The sequence below is a fragment of the Syngnathus scovelli genome, chromosome 1, assembly GCF_024217435.2.
Source record: "Syngnathus scovelli strain Florida chromosome 1, RoL_Ssco_1.2, whole genome shotgun sequence".
Taxonomy (NCBI): Eukaryota; Metazoa; Chordata; class Actinopteri; order Syngnathiformes; family Syngnathidae; genus Syngnathus; species Syngnathus scovelli.
Genome location: NC_090847.1, coordinates 6,190,001 through 6,207,761, shown reverse-complemented (window position 1 = coordinate 6,207,761; position 17,761 = coordinate 6,190,001). Strand labels below are relative to the sequence as shown.

At 44.2% G+C, this 17,761-nt stretch overlaps 1 protein-coding gene and 1 pseudogene across 1 annotated transcript in view; one reads left to right on the top strand and one right to left on the bottom strand.

Moving 5' to 3' along the window:
- The first annotated feature begins 94 nt into the window (after window positions 1-94).
- The window catches only part of LOC125984791 (BTB/POZ domain-containing protein KCTD16), a 22,678-nt gene continuing 5,011 nt past the window's right edge, over window positions 95-17,761 (top strand). Inside the window, exon 1 of the mRNA XM_049746998.2 lies at window positions 95-4,320. Coding sequence (XP_049602955.1) covers window positions 3,522-4,320 — 799 coding nt within the window. The 5' untranslated portion in view covers window positions 95-3,521. The remainder of the gene's footprint in view (window positions 4,321-17,761) is intronic.
- On the bottom strand, window positions 7,834-14,354 carry LOC137840787 (uncharacterized; annotated as a pseudogene).

The following is a 17,761-nucleotide window of genomic DNA, read 5'->3' as shown; positions in this document are numbered from 1 at the left end:
AGCAGATCTCTTTGCAATCTGCAGCGACATCTGTCGGCACTTAAGGGTAACAACAGTATAACAAAACAGTTGGGTCCCAACAAATAATAAATGGAGATAAATTCATCGAGTTCAATTGCCCTTAAAAATGAAATTCATATGAAACGCAAATGCTTTTCAGAATAACAATCCACATTTAATTAACATACCACAGTAGAACGACAGACTTACTATCTTATTGTTTCCACTCTTGGCCTTATCTACTGCACACTAGCTTCACATTTTGGCCATTTATCTTTCACTAATTCTACGCTACAGGACATCCAGTTGTCCATCAGATGCTGCATCCCCTAGAGACAATTTCTACCGAATATGTGTAATTGTGATTGTGTCACCTTATTATTGTAAAAGAGAATATATGCCAGAGCTGGATCCTCGATATTACACAAAACGCAATATTTCCCTCCTCAAGGCACACCACATCACAGTATCACAACAAAATCTACTATAGAAAAGGAAAAGGGAAGGAATATAAAGCAGGATGCAGCATGAAATTTGACTGTACAAACATGGAATACTCAAAATGTCTGCAGATTTTCATTATTTGTGTCTCATTTGACATTCTTTTTAATGCTTCACAATTTCTGCACATTATTTCCAGGTGGGAACCATATTGTATTGCATTTGTCATGCTGATGCGGCATGATTTCCAATTTCTTTTAGAAGATACAATTGGAACTGAGAAGTAGCTAATTAAAGGATGAAAATGAGATACTATAATGTTAAATACATTTGATGATTTTGCCTTTAATCCCCATGGATTAGAAATAAAACAAGATGTCTTTCAGAAATATGGAGTTTATCTTATAGGCCATTTATAAAGTTCCACAATTGTCAGGGGCTCAATTTGTATCAAAATGACAGGGAGGAGAACATATTGTACAGTCAGAAGAAGGAAAGGAACAATTTATGATCCAAAGCATAAAACATCAAACAAGGTAGATTGATACATCATAGGTCAAATTAATTAAAGAATAAAATAAAAACTTTTTAATGTCTTACAGCCCATGACATTCTTTAGTGGGTAAAATGTGTGCTTTATGTTGTATATGCCATTAAGAGTTCCTTTAACTTTTTCCTATGTTCAGTCTTTTTCTGTCATGCAAAACTAACTGCATTGTTACAGAAGTTGAGTTGCATTGAGTAAATCTCTATTTAATGGCAATTGTTTTCCATATTGTTCCTCTATGTTACCAAATAGATCTGTGAAACTCCAATGAAGCCATGTACCAAACTGTGATTTTTGGTTACACCCCAAGCCATTAGACCAGGGGGGTCGATCTCATTTTTTTTGTTGCGGGCCACATCGTAGTTATGATTTTCCCTCATGGGGCCATTAACTATTTTATATTATTGCATACACACAACAGAATCCAACATAAAAAAGTTGAACCATTTTCTAATTTATTTTCAAAGTGGGATTTTCTTTTCTTTTTTGCAATATCTCACTGTTGTTAAAAGGGAAGACAATTTACAATTTTGGTATTTTAACAAGAAACATTGAGTTGACACACAAATTGCCTTTGAGGGCCACATAAAATAATGTGGCGGGCTGGATCCAGCCCCCGGGCCTTGAGTTTGACACTTGTGCATTAGACATTCATGTTGTTTCACCAATACGAGCGCTCCCCTAAGGGGGCTCATAACTCTGATGTAGTCCATGATGAAAACAAATTTGACACCCTTGCCTTACATTCAGCAGCAACATTCAAGTACAAGCATCAAAAGCACGCACCATAGACACATACATTCATGCATACATCCTCTATATCCCAACAGTTTGAATCCCACTCAGTCCCTGGTGGCTGCTTAGCAACCCTTCTCCAGCACAATGTACTTAGAATTAACAGGGCAAAGCGTGACCGCTGCCTCCTCAAAACCAGGAGTCAAGGGTGATCCGCTATCATCAGCACTGTGGCAGTAAAAGCCTCTCCTTTGCTCAATGCTGCTCTAGGCATTGAAAAAGAGGCAGAAAAATGAGCAGTTGATTTGTGTATAATTGTTCATCATGGATCCCACATAGGATACCTGGTGGTATGGTTTGGAAATTCCCAATGGCTACCACGCCATGGAGATGCCCTTCCCGACACAACAAATCAATTTTCTGTTGGTGGGTCATCCGCCCTTGACTGGGATTCAAACCCTAATCTCTGTGTCCACAGAGAGCAGTTACCCGCTGAGCTATAACATTTTCTAACAATGTTACATTAAATGTACTTCAGCTTCTGTAAACCTGTCAAAAATGGCGACCAGCCTCAGCTCTTCAGCCTGAATCTCCAGTCCAATCTGCTGGGTCAATAATAATGAATCCAATTCATAGGGATGGGCGAGGACCGATACCAGGTATCGGTGTTGGTGGCTATACCAGCAAGCATCAAAATCCCTAATATAGCCCACCATGTTAATGCATTCAAGTCAGTTTGATCTTCAAGATTTGAAAACGAATGATCATGCAGGGTTGCCTTAGATCTTTCCGTGGTCCTGAAACCAGGACGAAATATTAATCGATGATGCCAATTAGATGGATTTTTTTTCAATTAAGCGATTTGGGTGACGAAGAGAAAAGTGTCTGGGGTGACTTCATTTCCATGACTTCTGGTATAAACCAGATGTTTAATGACAGCAGTGAGGCCCAGGCTGCGTTTGGTGCCACATAGTTGTCACTGATGATGAACGCAAGAGCCCCTCCCTCCCCCCTTCCAGTCTCTCTCTCTCTCTCTCTCTCTCTCGCTCGCTCTCTCTCTCTCTCTCTCTCTCTCTCTCTGGTTATAAACGCACATGTAAATATGGGACAGTCTAACAGGATTAAAATGGGCACGGCAGGATGATAAAACCGTATTAGTCGCAATTCCTGCAGGTCGCCAGTGTCTGGGTGATTTTTTTTTTTTAACCCACACACATCACATCTTTCGTCATGCAAATGTCATTTGTCTTTAAGATGATGTAAGACATTAATGGACCTCGCTCTCCCACTCCCTCTCTCTCCAGTCTCTCTCTCGTTTACAGCTTCACTCAACATGATCTTAAACCGTCTGCTGGCCGCACTCAGCACTTTGGAGGGATGTGGGTGCGCACCGGAATCCCACTTGCATCCATTACCTATACGAGCAGCTTCCGGCGTCCAGCCAGAGTGGAATTGTGACTTTTACGCACTGATCTTGAACCGTGAGAAAACAAGACGCTTCCGAAAAAAGGGTTTATACTTTATTGATGGTGGTGAGTTACAGAGTGAAGATTATGTAGTCTGGTATCGCAGTGGATGCGCGTAACCCGATGAGCTCGTGATGATCGATTGCGTTGAAAAAGGATGCGCACATTTACGCACGGACTCAAAGGATTTAAACGAGGGACACACCTTGGATTTTGATGACTGAGGCTTCGGCTTGTGAGTGCTTTGCAAGCATGCATCTGCACCGCGCGCCCTGAGCTTGACGCCATCTACCCACTTACATTCCAAAGCGAGATTTAGAGGAAAGGGGGAAATGAGCGAAAACTGCAAACCCGCCAAAGAGGCCGGCGCAGCGCAGAGCCCTCCATCGGATGTCATCGAGCTGAACGTGGGCGGGCAGGTATACTACACCCGCCACGCCACATTGACCGCATTCCCAAATTCCCTACTCGGGAAGCTGTTTTCCAACAAGAAGGACTCCTCCAATGACCTGTCCCGGGACTTTAGAGGACGTTACTTCATCGACAGAGACGGCTTTTTGTTTCGGTACGTATTGGATTACTTGCGGGACAGGCAAGTTGTCCTCCCGGACCACTTCCCCGAGAGGGGGAGGTTGAAACGGGAAGCGGAATACTTCCAGCTTCCAGATTTAGCCAAACTTTTATCGTCTGAGGAGTCCAAACTCTTTCCGGAGGACTACAGTGATTTGGACGACGCGTCCGTGGGCAGTGAGCACAGGTTTTACCCGTCTTACTCTCTGGACAGGAGATACGGCTACATCACGGTGGCTCTGAAAGGAGCGGCGGGAGGCAAAGAAAGTGAGCCCGACTCCAAGAGTAGAAAGTTGCCGAGGATCTTCATCAGCAGCAGGATCGCTTTGGCCAAGGAGGTCTTCGGCGACGCGCTCAATGAGAACAGAGACGCGGATCGTCCCCCGGACCGCTACACGTGCCGGTTTTACCTCAAGTTCAAGCATCCGGAGAGGGCGTTTGACATGCTGTCAGAAAGCGGCTTTCACATCGTGGCCTGCAACTCCTCCCTGACCGCCTCTTCTGTCGCTCATTACGCGGACGATAGGCTCTGGTCCAATTACGCGCAGTACATCTTCTACCGTGAGTCGAGTGCGCATGCACGCACACGCGCACGCACGCACGCACGCGCAACACACTCACCGGCCACAGCCTTACCATAGAGCTCATTTCATAAGTTTTTTTCTTGATGTTTCTATATGCTTGCAAATTAGCCTAAACTCTAAAACATAAAAAAAAAAAAAAACATTCATTCATTCACCCTTAAAACCGCTGGATTAAAAACAACCCAGTTTGCATTAAAAATATTTAACCCAGCAGTTTTAAGGGTATTCGTTCGTTCGTTCGTTCGTTCATTCATTCATTCATTCACGCACTCATTCGTGCACTCATTCATACACTCATTCATGCACCCATTCATTGATTTGTTCATTCATTAACTCGTTCATTCATTAATTAATTAATTCATTCATTCTCTGAAACAGCTGGGCCAAAAAAAAAAATCTGATTTAGGTATAAAAACTTTTGCAATTGCTAAGTCAAAAATTGGACAGACCTATACAAATTTGGGACAATTTCACCAAACATTGGATTGTTTTGAACAAAAACAATTTTACACAATTATTTTTAGGGTGTGGGTCAAAAAAAGGATCTTTTACTCTTTTCCTTGAGCCAAAACATTTGGGTCAAATGAATAACCCACAGATCAAGTAAAATTCAATCAAGTTATTTTAAATAAAAGCATATTTTTCTTTATACATACAATTCATACGATAACTCTTGATTCACAAGAGCTGTTGCTGTAACAAAGCGCTTTACAGAACATAACAATACAATAGAACACATCACATAAAACATTGGCACAATCAAATACAATCATATCCTTGTTATTTGAAGTAGGAGTTGTTTCGTTTTTAAAGAAATGACCCAATACTTTGGGTTGTTTTGTGGATTATCCAATTTTACCCAAAAACTTGGATTGGTGCCTTTTCGACCCATGTTAAATTTCAACTCAAGTGATTTTAGAGTGTATTATTACAGTAGCATCACCGTTCTGGAATTTGAATCTGGACTTCAAGTTTGCTTGTTCTCGCATATTTTAGTGATGGGATTCCCACATTCCCCAAACATGCACATTAGGTCATGTGGCCCAAATACTGGAACTTGCTACTTTCACAGCAAGCTACACAACGCAACTCGGTCAACATCGCATAAGAACGAGGGCCATAAATGCACGTCACAGTCTCTGAAGTAGAACCCAATTTGTTCCAGAACACTGGACAACCAATTTTATTGCACTGGTGGTGTACAATGGTGGATGCTGCTGCCTTTCATGCAGACAGCACAGCTCTGATTTTCAGCTAGTGTCCCGAGCCCAGACAAAAAATGGATGGGCAACCCCTAACTGCAAAAGCAAGGCGTCCCAAGCAGAATATAGTCCCTTTTTCTTTTTACAACACAAGAATGCATGTTAGGCTAATTTACAACTCCATATTGTCCATAAGTGAATGTGAGTGTGAATGGTAGTTAGTGCAGCAATTGGCTGACAACGCATCCAGGGTGTAGCCCAACTCTTGCCTAAGGTCAACTGGGATAGGTGGTATTTAGAAAAAAAATTAAGTAAGACAAAACCAGACCTTAATAATTTTGAACAATAATGAAATTGTGATTTTTTTCCCTCAATATTGAAATTACAATTTAATATGCCATTATTTTTTTCAATGTCTTCTTGTATCTGTATGTAATAAATGATCTGTAATTCAATAAACAAGATCAATAAATGTTTTGGAGTCATAGGCTAGGCTAGGCTATTTGAGGGACTGTTTTGTTTAGCAATCTGTTTAAAAAGGGCTCAGCATTTCAAACTGAACTGATGCTTGGAGGGGTTAAGTCATAATTGTGCTGCACATGTGTCATACGTAGACATAAATGCTTACTGTGCCTATGAATTATATAGCACCAGTCGACAGCAGAAAAAGAGAAAAACTCAAATCTGACTGACTAAAGTCTGTGCTGCTTTCTCTCATATCAGCTTTTTGCTTGGAATTCTTCATCAGCAAAAGCCAGATTTAGCTTCAAATATGGCATATTTGCAAGGAAGAGGAGGACCATATGGCCAATTAAAAATCACTTTGTTCATTGTTCTGAATGCTTCCCTTTGGAATTCAGGAAGAAAAAAAACGAGTTGGCGTGTTCAGGTGGGAAGTGCAGAGAAAAGAGTGAGTGATGCGACTTCTCTCTAATGTTCCAATAGCCTAGATTTGAAAGGTGCAGTGGCCCGAGCTGAACTTCACAACAGCATGTGAGTCATTCGACATGAAGGAGCAGCTCCAGGTGTAGGTTAACCCCACTTTCTGTCCATGGAAAGCTTCAAGAGAGGGGGTGTATTTTTTAGAGCTGCTTGAGGGAAATAATGAATTCTAAGAAGAAAAGAAAGGAACATGGAGAGAGAACGTAAAAGCTCGGGCTAGAAGGAAAGAGAAAAGTGAGCAGACTGAGGCCGGAGCGGATGAGCAAGAGGGATGAGAAACTAAAAGTTGCATGAGGCCTGGCCAAAGGGGGCGGAAAAAAAAGACAAGGGAGCAAAAACACTGATATATAACAGCAAAGGTCATGGTAAAAAAAATAAAAAGGCATTTTGCTGGTGGTGGCATGGGATAGGCGACTCACATTGTAATTCGTGATAGGACACCGCGACCGGGGCCAGGACAGAGTTGTCATATTTAGACTGCAGCACATTGCTCAGCAGCCCCTTTCTAATGCTGCAACCTGATTCTGAACGTGAGACATTGAATGACCTCAGGCAGGCACCCCCCATTTAAAATTGCATTTACTGTATTGTGTACGTAAGGTCTTTGTAAAGTAAAAGTAAATGTCTTTTAAAGTTGACACACCACAGAGAAAGGTGCTATTAATAACCCTGCCAGCTTGAATAATTAAAACCTTTGAAATTGTGAAAAATTTGGCACACAACAAGGCACAGTAAAATGTTTATGCAAGCGGAGTATCTGAAGAGACGTTAACTAACTAGTGATAATTGCACATTACATTGACATAAGCAAATTTGTCAAAGAGGGCGCAAGAACAAAAATAGTCTTATTGTTACGTGCCTCTCTTGTAAGTCAGTGTTTCACTTGTATGACTTGGCATTTGGGTCAGAATAAAAGGGGAAACAATAAAAAGGGAAAATCAAAAGTGTCAACTCCACATTACTCTTTCTTTGAAATCATTAAGGACATCTTTTGTGCCATTTTCCTGCAAGTAGGTTTGTCTCAATCCAGTTATTTCACTCCATTCCATCAAATTAGTGTAGTATTGCGCAATCCGTGTCATTCGTCAAGGGACCAGTTAAGATGCTCAACTGCCATTTCTTTTATATTCGCTCTAGAGTCCCCTGCTGACTAAATGAACGATTCCATCAGCAGAATCTGTCCTAGGTGTGTGTGTGTGTGTGTGTGTGTGTGTGTGTGTGTGTGTGTGTGTGTGTGTGTTGATGTGGGAGAATCAAGGCATTTATCAAAAAAGTGCTTGTTGGGTTGTTGTTTTGTTGTAGCTGATAGTGATTAAGTCCTCATTTGAGCAATTGCGAATTACACATCCTTTCAATTATTTATTTGTCCCTGTGGGGCCATTTTCAACAAACTGTTCAACAAATATGCCATAAGCAGTTAGCAGCAGTCACTGCGAGTATGCTAAATGGCAGGCTTGACACTGCAATCCAATGTAGAATTGATTCTCTCTCACTGACTGGAGGTACAAACGTAACTTGTGGTTGTTTCTGTGCTTTGCGACCGACTTCCGACCAATCGGCAAGTCTGCCATTCACACATAGTCAGCTGGGACTGGCTCCAACTGACCGGTGACCCTGAAAAGGATAAGTAGAAAAATTGATGGCTAAGTGGATAGATAGCAGTGGGATGGATTTAAGTGACCCAAATCAGATATACGGTACTCATTCGTAACAGCCAAGTGGTATAAACACACAAAATATGTATTTACAGCCTCAAACAAAATGCTTGTGTGTTTTCAAATAGTTTAATATGTTCTAGTAGTTTTCATGGCAATATTTTATGTTTCTTAGGCTTTTTAAAATTATTTGATTCCCCAAACGATAGGCCGATGTCACACATGGCATCACGTATGGCTGCCGACAGAACTGGTTAACCTGGATTTGTTGTGGTGAGTGGTGACCAAAAAAAAGCAGGATGAATTCCGATACTGCGAAAACAATCAAGAGTTTTTGAAGGCAAAGAAGTGCAGTGCTATGCAATGACCAAGGCCATCACCCATTCTCGCATGCATTCTACTTGCTGAAGACAAAAGTGAATGGAAAATGCCCCAGGCAACACAAGCAGGAATTGCAGACAGTTGCAGCAGAGAGGCCTGGTAGAGCATCACCAGCGATGAAATCCAGCATCTAGTGATTTGTACGCATTCCAGACTTCAGAGTGGAATTGACTGGGTTTTACACTTGAATAACAGTTAAGAATGTTAATTGCTGTACTGTTAAGTTAAGCGATGAAATCCAGCATCTAGTGATTTGTACGCATTCCAGACTTCAGAGTGGAATTGACTGGGTTTTACACTTGAATAACAGTTAAGAATGTTAATTGCTGTACTGTTAAGTTAAATAGTGAGTTTGCACCATGCCCTGCCTTTGTGTGTTGGATGTAATAAAAGTTTCACAAAACCTCTGAGGTGCATTACGTCATGGATGGAGGCTTGGGGGAAGAAAGGGAGGGAACCAGCTAGCCCAGACCAAATCAATGCTATCATATGAAATATTTGGTTTACAATACTAACTACAGTCAGTACTAATTATTTTTATTTTATATATTATTTTATATTTTTAATTTATTTTTATCTGTCATTGTTTGTGTTTTGGGTTTGCGCCTGCGCAGTGATATCAGATCTACTGTAAGTCACCAAAATAGATACTATAGGCATTAAGTAAGGTAGGCATACCTGCAGTGTGATGCCCCTGAAGATTAATAAAAACCCTCTGGTAGCAGCATCTCGACAGACTCCAGAGGGACTGCTGAAAGGGTTATTTATCACAAAAAAAGTAGGTCATCCCGCACAATAAGCACATTGGCAGTGGTGATATTATTCCTGTTAGGACTTAGAATTCCAAAACTCCCAGCTGGCATTTGAGGACAGTCTTATTACCACTAATTATCTCTGGGGAACGTGAAGGGTGTTGGCTGATTAAAAAGCAATCTGGGATCCCAAAATATTACCCTGTCTACAGCCATCTACTGGAGACACAGTTTGGAAAGATGAAGGGTAACCTAGTTTAAGGGCTGCTTCTTCAAGTCATACAATGCTGGCCAGAGAAAAGGAATACGGTGAAGCCCCGCGTAGTTGCTGTAGTTATACTGGTGTCACGCACAACTCAAATAATAACGACTTTTCTTTCAACAACAAAAGGCACAAAATATTTAAAAAATCAAATGTAAACAAATTGACTTGTCAAGTGGAGTCTTTAAAGGTATTTGCCAAGCAAGTCGCAAGGCATAACATTAGCAGCTTCTGTAAGTCGACTTGAGTCATGTGACTCGAGTCTCTTACCTCTGGAGGAATGGAATCCATTCCCAGGCTGTAATGCAGGCCAGGCAGAGATTGGGCCCAGCTCGTTTGGAGTCCGAATGGATTGGCGATGCCTCTGACAGATGGATGGTGGCAGCCATGAATAACTCATCCACTTCTGATAGAGCACTTGTGCTGGCTGAGAAATGGTCAGAAGTAAGTTACGGCTGTGAGCGGCTGCCATTTTGCACTACATCACTTCAAGTAGATGTGCCACCTCACCTTGGCAGTAAATGGTTTTGATCAGTAATGTGCAGACTCCAACATAGTTGGATCAATCAATAGAAGCCGATCATTTGTATTTCAAAGTATGATGAATCACACGATTGATAGTTTGCACTCAAATCTGATCCTGAACTTTAAGACTCATTTTTTGGAGGCCAAAATGAATAAACAAATAAATCAAGGATTATTGAAACATGATTATGCAGTTAAAAAAAAGCATTTATGAGTCCCATGAGGTCTCCCCCACGTGCAATATCATCACTCTTTGTCAGTGTCTTGGTTTCAGCTCCACTGGCTGGCTGAGGGTAAGCACTTTATATTGACACATTCAAATATATGTAAATATTACAAGACGCTGCGTGTGCTAACAATCAGTTAAGCTGCAGCAGAGATGGTTGTGCAGCAAATAGGACCGTCGTGGTCAAACGGATTTCTTTTCTGCTATAAGGCCGGTCACTTTACAAGGCAAGCTTTTCCCCCCGCTGCTGCAAGGGCACACTGACCTAATTCGTAAGCTAACAAGCATGTAAACTACACTCCTCCTCAGGCTGCACTAGCTAAGCTAAAATGTATTTGTGCGGATATGAGACAGAAGGGCACGAAGCGCCTGAGATTGTTTGCAATTTACCTGGTAAATGAGGTTACTTGGAAGACAGTCTTGAAGTACAACTGTTGATGTAACAACCACAAGATGTGTCAACGACACACTTACCCAACTTTGAGACTTTTGTGCCCAATTCCGATCAAAGTCAACAAAGGCTCGATTGTGGCATGTCTCAAAAACATTATGCGCTGATGCAGGGTAGGTAAAGTACATTCACAAAACTTTAAATTTGTAATAAAATGAGATGCCAGCACTTAGTTCCACTGTCACAACGATGATAATAATAATAATTCATTAAATTTGTATAGTGATTTTCAAAAATCCAAAGACGCTTACAGGGAAGAAGGCAAAGACAAACAGGAGGGGAGGGGTAGGGAGACGGGGAAGAGACAATGGGAAAAAATTAAGACGAGGAAACCAGTTATGGGTAGGGGAGGTCATCGGTTTGACAGAAGAGGTAAGTTTTTAGACGAGACTTAAATATGGGGAGTGTGGGTGAGTCACAGACAGACTGAGGGAGAGAGTTCCAGAGTCGGGGTGAAGTGCAGGAGAAGGCTCTGTCCCCAAAGGATTTGAGCTTAGATTTCGGGACTGTCAGACGTGAGGTGTTGGAGGATCGGAGGGGGCGGTTGGGACAGTAGGGGACAAGGAGGTCGGATAGGTAAGTGGGAGCCAGGTTGTGGAGGGCTTTGAAGGTGAGGAGGAGTATCTTGAAGATGATGCGCTCCTCAATGGGGAGCCAGTGAAGAGAGCGGAGAACAGGAGTGATATGTTCACGGGACCAGGTGTGGGTAAGGAGACGGGCAGCAGAGTTTTGGACTAGTTGCAGTCTATGGAGTGAGTGAGCAGTGATTCCAGTGAAAAGAGAGTTGCAGTAGTCAAGCCGGGATGAGATGAAGGCGTGGATGAGGGATTCAGCGGCAGGGAGAGAGAGGCAGTGCCGGATTTTGGCAATGCGTCGGAGGTGGAAGTAGGAGGTCTTGACAACTGAGCTAACGTGAGGGTGAAAGGACAGTGTGGGGTCAAAAATAACGCCAAGGTTGCGTACCAGGGGGGAGGGAGTGATGTTTGTGGAGTCGATGGTGAGTGTGATGGATCCAGTTTTATTAGGGGAGGATTTAGTGCCTATGAGGAGGAGCTCTGTTTTATCACTGTTGAGTTTGAGAAAGTTGTGGGACAGCCATGTTTTTATTGTAGAGATGCAGGTTTCAAAGTGGGTGAGGGAAGGGTTATGGGTTGGTGTGGTGCGTATATAGATCTGGGTGTCATCCGCATAGCAGTGGAAGTCCAGATTAAGTTTGCGGATGACATTACCAAGAGGAAAGAGGTAACAGATGAATAGGAGGGGGGCCAAGAACTGAGCCTTGGGGGACCCCTTGTGTAACTGGGGAGAGGATGGATGTGTGACCGAAGAGAGAAATGAACTGGTTTCTGTTGGTGAGATAGGAGGTGAGCCAGTCGAGTGCAGTGCCCTCAACACCTAGTTGGCGCAGCCTTTGGAGGAGGATGGAATGGTTCACAGTGTCAAAGGCTGTGCTAAGGTCAAGTAGTAGTAGGATGTTGAGGGCACCAGAGTCAGCGGAAATGAGGAGATCATTGGTGACTTTAACAAGAGCTGTTAGGTGTGGAGTTGGGCGGAGACAATGCGTTCAAGGATTTTGGAAAAGAATGAAAGATTGGAGATGGGACGGTAGTTGGAGAGGTTGAGTGGGTCCAAGGTGGGCTTTTTGAGGACGGGGTGATGGCTGCAAGCTTATAGACAGTGGGAAAGTGGCCGAGGGATAGAGACTGATTAAAAAGGGTGGTGAGGTAAGGGAGGAGGACAGGGAGGCAGGCCTTAGTTAAGGTCGTTGGAAGGGGGTCGAGAGAGCAGGTGGTTGTCTTGGATGCGGTGGATGTCTAGGATGGTGGAGGAGTCGACAAGGGAGAAGGCAGTGAGAGAGGGGAAGGGCGGGAGATCGGGAAGGGGGGCAGGAGAGGATGGGAGGTGGGGGAGGAGGAGTTGTTGATGGTGATGGTCAGAGAACTGTTGATTTGGGCAATTTTGTTGTTAAAGCTGACAAGGAAGGAGTTACAGAGGGCGGGTGAGGAGGGTGGCTTGGTGGCCGGTGGCTGGAGCAATTTGTTGACGGTGGAGAACAGTATGCGGGGGTTCCGGTTGGTGTTATTAATGAGAGATGAGAAGTAAGCAGATTTGGCAGCAAGAAGAGCATCACGATAGGAGGAGATGTGTTGTTTAAAGGTTTCAGCATGAACGATGAGACGGGTTCTTTTGTAGAGGCGTTCGAGTTGACGGCCAGTTTGTTTCATGGAGCGGAGTTGCGGGGTGTACCAAGGGGCGGAGTTACTGAATGTAACAGAGGAAGTTTTCCAGGGGGCTAGGGAGTCAAGGGAGTCGGAAAGGATGTTGTTGAGCATGGTGGCAAGGTCATCAGGGGAGGAAGAAGTGGGGTCGGAGGGAAGGGCAGATGATAAGAGCTGGCAAAGCGTGTTTGGGTTTACAGTCTTGATGTTGCGGTAGGAGATGGTGCGCTTTGTGGAATTATGAGGCGAGGGTAGAGGGGCGGAGAAGAGGATGCAGAGATGATCAGACAGTGGAAAGGTGAGAGGACGGGGGTTGGATGTGAGTTGAAAGGAGGAGCATACTATATCCAGGGTGTGGCCTTTGGTGTGGGTGGGGAAGTTGATGTGCTGGGTGAGATGAAAGCAGTCCAGAAGGGAGATGAAGTCAGACATCAGTGGAGCAGTTGGCTGGTCGATGTGGATCTTGAAGTCACCGATGAGCAGGAGGCGATAGAAGACTGAGGATACAATGGTGAGGAGTTCAGAGAGTTCAGAAAGAAAAGACGGATGTGACTTTGGGGGGCGGTAGCTAAGAACAGCAGTAGTGGAGTTGGGGAGGGAAAAAGCGAGATATTCAAAAGATGAAATAGATGGGAGGTTCAGGTGCAATTCAGTGATGTGTAGGGACTGCTTGTGGAGGACAGCAATACCACCTCCTCGCCCAGAGAGGCGGGGCTTGGCAATGTAGCTGTAGTTGGACGGAGTGGCTTGGTTGAGAGAAAAAAAATCCAGTGGCTGTTGCCATGTTTCACAGAGGAGGAGCAGATCCAAGTTATTGTCTGAAAGTAGTTAAAAAATAACTGGTGATTTGTTGGAGAGGGAGCGACAGTTCCGCAGCGCGAGGGAAATGGATGATGGAGCGGGGGTGGGGGAGCGGAGATTGTTGAGGTTAACAGTACGGGAGGTGGGGGTGATGGGGGGGCGCGAGGTAGTCCAGAAAGAAGGGATGGGTGAGCCATAAGGGAAATGTCTGTTAAGAGATAGTCCAGAGCCACGGTGGATGTAGCGGCGACGGCGGAGGATCCCAGCCTTGCTGGCAGCTGAGGCAGCAGCGGCAACGTTGATTATTGTTGAGATGATGAAGATCAGCAGCAGTGTAGACAATTGTGCGAAAAGTTGGTGGAATGGAAGCCCGGAGTAATAGAAGTGATAGTTCATGGAGGAGATGAGACGTGACAGCAGCTGGGAATAATCCAGATAAAATGCTAGAAGTGGCTAGCAGCTGGTTAGCTAGAAGTTGATGGGCAGTGAAATGCATGGAAGCACCAGTGGACCAAGTTGTGATGTTGGTGGAGTGGCTGGTGATGTTGGTCAATCCCGACTGTACCCGTGCAAACGGCAAGCGCCAGTGCGTCATGGCGGCACACAGCCGAACCCCCCCCCCCCCCCCCCGAGGACGCCGGCCGAGCGGCCAGAAAGTTGGATTGAGGCTGTTTGCCGAACCAAGAGCGAGAAGCTACAGGATTAGAGCCGGGAGGTAGGAGGGTCTAGTGGTGGGTTGACTAGCTGGCTAGCGTAGCTCGTAATCAGAGGGAGCGGGAACAGAGAGGTGCAAGCGGAGCTTCCAGAGATACACAGTGGGCAGGTGAAAAGGCAAAAATTAGAAGGAAAAACAAAGAGAAAACGGGCACACTTAAAACGGGAAACACAAAACAGATAGGGGGCAAACAAATAGCGGTCACGGTTCGGGATCGAAGCGGCAGTCAACAATCCAGACGCCAGCGTTGCTCTAACCCGGAAGTATTACACGTAATGTCAGGCTAACGGTGACACCCACGAGGTAGAATCCATCCATCCATCCATCCATTTTCTGAACCGCTTAGTCCCCACGGGGGTCGCGGGCGTGCTGGAGCCTATCCCAGCCGTCATCGGGCAGTAGGCGGGGGACACCCTGAACTGGTTGCCAGCCAATCGCAGGGCACACAGAGACAAACAACCATTCGCACTCGCACTCACACCTAGGGACAATTTGGATCAATCGGCCTACCAAGCATGTTTTTGGGATGTGGGAGGAAACCGGAGTGCCCGGAGAAAACCCACGCGGGCTCGGGGAGAACATGCAAACTCCGCACAGGGAGGGCCGGAGGTGGAATCGAACCCGCACCCTCCTAACTGTGAGGCGGACGTGCTACCCAGTGCGACACCGAGCCGCACGAGGTAGAATCGTTTTGTCTAATTCAGTGCAATCATTCTCAATGGATATTACTCAATGGATCTCCTTGGGGGTTCGATCCCCGACTGTCAAAGTGTTCTTGAGCAAGACACTTGCTCCTGATGGAATGTCATCAGTAGTTGAATGAGGAAGCAGTGTGAGGCGCTTTGAATAGCCAAGCCAGAAAAGCGCTACACAAGTATAGCCCATTTACCATTTCATCACGAAGATGAGGATTGCTTTATTAGTCCCTCGAGGCTACAAAAGAGGGCAGAAGTGCTCACTTGGGCAAATATGACAAGATAATGCAAACAAACTCATTGTAAAAATTATTCCACCGTTAATTCAAGTGAAAATAGAACAAACAAGGCCAAGAAATAGTCATAGGGGTTCAGTGGCTCGCCCGAGGGCACCTGTAATTCCCAATTCCCTATTTAAGGCTGGAAAAAATGTATAGTTCATCTTTTGCTGTTCACTGAGCTGGGATCTCATAAAGTCCGATGACACATGTCGCTGTGCATGACAGCGATTCAAACAGTGACGTGTAGTTTTCCTTTTGTATGAAAGACATATTTTTCTAAGGCGCATTCGGAACAGAGTATTCTTTCAGGCCAAGCCCCAGAACTGCTTTCCTGATGACGGACTGTATGCAAGAAGTGTGTTAATTTAGAGGCAAGCAAACAAACCCAGTGACATTTGCGTTTGTCTGAGCCCCCTGCCTTCGGTCCACGTCATGTCCTACTTCTTCTGCCATTTAGCACAATTTACCAGCAAAAAAGTGTCATTTTAATGAGCATCCAAGCTGATGAAATGAGACCATTTCCTGTCAGGACAAGTGTTCCTGGTTTCATTAAAAAGAGAATTTAGCTTAGCATTGTTGAGAAATGCAGAAACAGAGTTTGCTCCTGTCTCTTAATGTGGCGGTAACAGGATCTCTTAAGAGAGGCTGTATGGATCTGAGAAGAAAGACATAGCGATCAATGGCTTCCCTGAAAAGATTTCAGAAAATGGACGCCCACTTGTTTAAACATACCTGCATGTATATATGCGTATCCTGGTATCATTCTTTAGTGGCATCTCCCTTCCTCTTCTTAACAAAACTCCACAAAATTGTACATCAAGTCAAGTGAGTGAACTTCAATCTCAGGCAAGCTCGAGATTTGAAAACACAGAATTGCATTTTGTGCCAAATGCTTTGACAGTTCAACTGCTGCACTGGTTTCACATGCACTGTACACATCATCTGATTTTGAGGTCACAATTCACTCTGAAAATTGCACGCAGCTATTATTGGGAGTTGGCGTATTGCCTTCATGCCCCCCACCACCCGGACTCCAACCTCCATCCATTTAGAAACAATACTTACAACCCCGCTCCCTTCCTCTGGATACCGGTCACTAAAGCGCCTCCATCCATTTGCCGAGTGCTGCTTGTCTGCTGGACTCGGCTCGATTCATTTTCTGCAGGGGGGGGGGGGGGTACTGATTGGCCACTTTACTCATGGATTAGCCATTAAAAAGCTGTTAGTGACTCTCTTACTATCATTTCAATATAATCATTGCGTCTAGGATAAGGTCATTATTACAGTGAGCGCGGAAAGGTTCAAATCCCCCCTTGAACTCCGTTCACAAGGAGCTAATGGACAAATTATTGCTCCCAATGTGATATCATAGCAACTGAGGATATCATCATATTGGAAAAAGACCATTAAAGGGTGTTGCTTGCGTGGATGATTCTATTTCTTATAAACAGATGTTGACCCTACAACTGTACCTTCTTATCTCCGATTGCATGGAATATAGCGAAATAGCGAGTGTATCTTCAGTAAAAGAAGCCTATTTCCTCTGTGTAATTGACAACGTGGGAGGACATGTTGAAGGAAGAAAAGTTACGAGCCGTGAAGATGAAATGTATGCCCCGTTGTTGTCTTGTGGTACACTCCCGCGCATTACTTTGACTGAATGGGGTAAAAAAAACGGCACTCAGTGAACCACAGAGCTCCAACATGGCTGAACAATAATGGGAGATAATCACACCTGGCTCTTGACATAGCAGTTGGTTTAAGTCTATATGTAATGGAAATGGATCAGATGAGTTTTAGTTCCCGTCTAGAACTCAGTCTAACTAGAATAGACAGTGCACTGCCATAACATTGACATAAACACATGATAACTCCTTAGCCCACCTCCACCACCATCAGAAAATGTATGGATTTATGACTACAAGGACTGGAGGTCTATGCCAGCTGATTTAAGGCGAAAGGCCCACTACACCTGGACTGCTTGCTAATGATTCTGAAGAATGGGAATCGATCTTCTTGCCACACCACACGGAACAAAAGTGGTGAATATTCAAGAGTTCATTACTGACAGTGGCCCAAGAATTTTTTTTTTCATTGCAGTATTGAAGTGGCATGACCCAAATTGACATTTTTGTATGTCCAAAGTGCTGCTTTTGTACACAGGTCCTCAACTCCTTGGTGGCATCGCTGGGTGCATGAGAGTGAAAGACAATCCACATTCACTGCATACCGTATGCAACCTAAGGTGTATAGTTTTGTGATATTGCTTAAGCATATTTTGCCTAACTCTGCTCCCACACAAACAGCCACA